The following is a 4,952-nucleotide window of genomic DNA, read 5'->3' as shown; positions in this document are numbered from 1 at the left end:
GTGCCAAATGAGATTTTTGGAGTGCTAATAACAATTCCCTAAATAATAAGTCAAAACAGATTCAAGCATAACCTTCACTAAATAATCAAAAGCAACTCAATTTTAAACAACCAAACAAGAAAAAAGCTTCAAAAACTCTACCTTTAAAGTTTCACTTGAACATATAGCATTATTATATAATAAAATAGAAAGAATTTTTTTTTTTATGGTATTGTTATTGACACTCCAAATATCTCATTGTGCACTGCAAGTTTTTATATTTAGAAGGAAAAAATTTACACTTATAAGGCGAGAACAATGAAATTTTGAAGTACTAATAAAATCAAATTTTTTTTTAAATACCACTTTTACATATATTTTTTTTTTGAGCAAATGATAGTATCTACACTAAGGTGGAGGGGTAGGCTACGCCTCACAATGAGCTAGCAATAATACGTTTCAAATTGCCTTTGGCGAGATTGAACTTAAGACATTTCACTTACAAGTGAAGAAGAATAGTATTAGATCGTAATACTAAGTGAATATCACATGTAAATTTTAGATGGCAAATTTTTTTAGTAACCCTTCAAATTTGGGGCCTTGTATGATTGTACCTTTCGCTCTCCCAAAAACTGCTTTTGGAATTGGTTGCAGGAGGAGAGTGCACCACGTCCTTACCTTCGCACAAAACCTACTCACTCCATACGATCCCTTCTTTGTTAGGGTTTTTTTTTTTGGAACTTTAACGAAAAGCTGCCCGTACTGTTCACTTTAATGGAAAACCACATTTTTACACTAAAAAGTCAATCGTGGTACTAATCACTTGATCATTTATTTTGTCTTTATCGTTAAAACTCAAAGTTTTCTAACTCTTTTCATTAGTTTTTTTTTTTTTTTTTTTTGGGTTGGGCTGTATTAAAATAGAAGATTAAAGAACAGAAGCCTAAAAGCCACATTGGGCCCAATTACGTGTTCGGGTTTAACCGTGCGAGTATTTATTACATTCGGGCGAACCCGAAACAGAACAGAGGAGTTGCGGGTCTGCCTGAGTGAGGAGAGAGAGAGAGAGAGATGAAGATAGCGTGGAAGAACAACAAGAAGCGGCCTCTGGGGATCGTATCAACTTACACAAATCTCCCTTTCGAGCGGCAAAACGACGAACCCAGCAATCAACTGCACCCAGCAGAAAAACCCAGCAATAGTATTCAAAACAACACTGAGCTCGGCAAGCTTGCCGATGAGAGCGAGCCTTCCGACGCTGCCGAACTTTTCCACTCCTTTCAAGCTCAGGGAACTAAGCTCGCCGAGGTAATAAATATTAAAAAACCCCAGTTATTTATTTATTTATTTTTATTTTTTTTTGGTATTATGCATTGCAGAAGGAAAATGTAATTGCCAAGTTATGTTCTTTGATATGTAATTTCGTTTTGATGTGATAATTGATGGAACCCAGATAACCAATTTAGTCTGCCTGGTCAAGAACTGTGATTGTTAGAATTATGATAGATTTTTTTAGCCGCCTAAATTGTTGAAATCGAAATTTGATGAAACGAAAAGTGTAAAAGTGGGAAAAACTAGCTGCCGGATTCATAAAACATGAAAATTTTCAGCTAGTGATTCTTAGTAGTAGATATAATCTTGTCGAAGTGGAGTGGCAAGCACTAAGCAAGTAAATAAACTCGACAGAATTCTTAGTTAGTGCTTGCTATTGCATATTGTTATGGGAAGGATTTGACACTACTTACATCAGAAATTGACAATATCAACACAAACAAAATGTTGAATTGCATACAGAAACAAAAGAAAACGAGGCACTTATATGCTCATAGTTGAGATATATGAAGAATGATTTTTTGGTCCCCTTTGTCTGTAGGTGAGGACATCATCTTTTCATGTCGAATACAGTAGTTTGATTATTGTAAGCGATAGGTACTCACTCCTGGCCCTTTTCAGTTACTGGCCGAGTGGCATATAATATTTTAACGACTAATTTCTTGCTAGAGGAAGAATGCAGGAAAACCAAAAGAGAAATCTTCTCATTATGTACAAGCTATTACATGTATGACTAAGATCGTGGTGTGAACTAATTTCTGCTGATTCCTGATCTGGATGATTTAATGGCATTTTCTCACATTAAACTGATGTTTGAAGGATGGGAAGTACCGTGAAGCATTGGGAAAATGGGAGGCTGCTCTTATGTTGAGGCCTGAAAATGCAGTTTTACATGAACAGAAGGCACAAGTATTACTTGAAGTTGGAGATGCATGGAATGCGGTGAAGACAGCGACTCGTAGGTTTCCCTTCTATCTCCCTTTGGGGTATATTATTTTCCATATTTGCACAAGTATGGCTAGTTCTTAATAGGTACGTATACGTGATATGACCATTTTGTTCTCAGGTTGCCATCAAACATATATTTTATTTCCACGTGCATTATTTGGTTCCAAAATGTATTACACTCTTTTTCTTTCTACACTTTTGGGTCCTTATTCGCTAAATTATGTTCACACTTTCCAGAAGCTGCATACACAATATACTTTTTTCAAGCTTAATTTTATGCGTATTGCAATTTCTCTGGTTCAATTGCAAGTGCTTTATTGTACTTATCTGTTGATTAAAATTGGCAGGAGCTACTGAGTTGGAGCCTTCATGGGCTGAGGTATGTCAAAATTTTATACTTCTGAAATGGTTGTCACCTTATTATTTGTTCATGTGCCAGTGCCAAGTTATGATGGTCTCATTGCTCTAGGAAAATTGGGAGGGGAAATTTTCATTCATATGCTTTGTAGAATCTTTGATCCAATTAGCATTTTGAATTTGACTCCTCCCATTAATTCTTTTTCTTTCTGATAAATTCTGTTGTAATCTATGTGTGTTGCTGATGAAAGAAGATAAAGGTTTAGCCATCATCCTTAATGGTCCCTGAAACTTAGATCCGTGTCGATGGGTACTTTCACTTGCTATGCATACAGTGATAATTGTGGCTGATGCTTTTATGATTAAGCAATTTCCTCTCATATTTCCTTTGGTTGTGTAATGATTTTCTTTTGTCCTAACTTCACTTGCCATCATATGTTCAGGCTTGGGTTACCCTTGGTAGAGCACAGTTAAACTTTGGGGAGCCTGATAGTGCCATTCAAAGCTTCGACAGAGCATTAGCCATCAAGGTATTGTTTCACCTTTCAAGAAATTATAATCTGCAGTTCTCAAAGCTTCTTACGCTGTTTTCTGATGCATCTTTGAGCCACTGACCTTAAGTGGAGTCTGATACTGCAATATTATGTGCTAATCTAATAAACCCTGCAACTTATTCGTCTTCGTCATGAGTAATTTTTGGTTTTTTCATTGAAATAGGGATTTAGTGGATGATTGTTTTTAATGCAGATTAGTTAAAATGAGTTGAGTATTGGGTGCCAATTCTATGTCTGCGAATCACAATACCCTAAGGATGAAACACTGTCTGCACGATCTATAATACCTGTTCAAGCAAGAATCTTTTCCCAAACTAAAAAGCTTACATTTCAAAATGCGTAAAGGATGTGCCACTATCATCTTACTTTTTCATTACTTATAAGTATTTCGTCTTTCACGCATATTTGATTGTTTGATTGAATTTAAAAATCTTCTATTGAGGTCATTATATCAAATTCAATGAATCAATAGGGTGCTAACACACAGAACTATAATTTTTTGGTATTAATCTCTATATAGTTTGTGTTAAGAATATAAGTTCAATTTGAACTGTATGTACAGCCTGATTCTGAGGAGGCTCGAGATGACAGACATACTGCAATGCAACTGGTGAAAAAGCGAAAACAGCTCCATTCATCAGGTTTAAGTCCTACGAGGAAACGTTACGCAGTTGGTGATAAGGCATGAAACCTCCCGAGTCTGGAATGTGTATATAAAGAGGAAAAGTGAGACTTCAACTTCGTTTTGGTTCAGGTGTGAATTTCTCCCCCTTCGTCTGCGTCTCTGGTTAGCAGGAATATATCCTTTATGCATTTTGTATCTTATGAACGCGAATAGAAATAATTCTAAATTTTAGATTAATTACAAAACGTTAAACTATGTTGTTCTTAATAAACAACACAGCTCAGCATGTTTCAAAATTTTAAGAGAGGAAGCATTCACCAGTTGAAACAAAGTCATGACATGTTTCAATGTTTAGTTCCTGAGCCCGACCGTACTATTACCGGACTTTTGGAATTGGACTGTATTTGTTACTAGATTTGGTTAAACCGCCTCAATAAACTATTTTACTTCGGATTTTCTTTGGTTTTCGGTACCAAGACGAGGCTCCAGAGAGAGATGGTTGTGGTCGTAACATTACTGAATGGTGCCAACAAAGTGTGCGTTTGTGTGTATGTAGGTTGCGCATTTTTTAACTTGTAAATGAAATGATTGTGCTATGAGTGGGATATTGGTTCAGTTTAGCTTTTTCCTGTACGTCGAGTAAATACTGTGTGAAAATCACTTCTTTTTCTTGAAATGCTTGTCAATTCTTGCAAGTTGAGGCTTCCACACGGGCTTTGCTTCATCAGTTAAGTGAGCCTTTATGAATCCTAAGCGGGCTTGGAAGTTTAATCAACTTTTGCTAATCAAGCAAACCCATCAATAAACATTCAAAATTAGGAATCTATATTGCAAACAGCCGGTTAGACTCTCTTTCAATCCTGGACTAAATGCCAAATTTCCCCACTATTCCCCCCCTCAAACCTAACCCAACCTAAGCTAAATTTTTGGACTAAAAGCCGAATGCCAAATGAGGGCCAAATTCCCGTCAAGAAATAGCCTAGAAACGTGTGGACTCTCCCTTACCCAGCCCATTCTCGGCCTGGTCACTTGCGCCACTTGCCCCACGTGGGCGTTAGCCTTCAGCAGTCGACAGGGTGGGACCCACTGTTAGGGCCGCTATCGGAAGCAATTATGAGCCCGATGGCTCTTTTGTTCATCGGACAGTTGGTATTATT

At 37.0% G+C, this 4,952-nt stretch overlaps 1 protein-coding gene across 1 annotated transcript; it reads left to right on the top strand.

Moving 5' to 3' along the window:
• The first annotated feature begins 996 nt into the window (after positions 1-996).
• On the top strand, positions 997-4,415 carry LOC137707726 (Tetratricopeptide repeat (TPR)-like superfamily protein). The gene is made up of 5 exons (XM_068446637.2): positions 997-1,287; positions 2,131-2,269; positions 2,607-2,638; positions 3,060-3,146; positions 3,733-4,415. The coding sequence occupies exons 1-5, from the start codon at positions 1,051-1,053 to the stop codon at positions 3,856-3,858; spliced, it is 621 nt and encodes a 206-aa protein (XP_068302738.1). The 5' UTR covers positions 997-1,050; the 3' UTR covers positions 3,859-4,415.
• Positions 4,416-4,952: the final 537 nt, after the last annotated feature.

This window comes from Pyrus communis, chromosome 15, assembly GCF_041283825.1.
Source record: "Pyrus communis isolate YQ-2024b chromosome 15, ASM4128382v1, whole genome shotgun sequence".
Classification (NCBI taxonomy): Eukaryota; Viridiplantae; Streptophyta; class Magnoliopsida; order Rosales; family Rosaceae; genus Pyrus; species Pyrus communis.
This window is presented reverse-complemented; position numbering and strand designations above follow the sequence as displayed.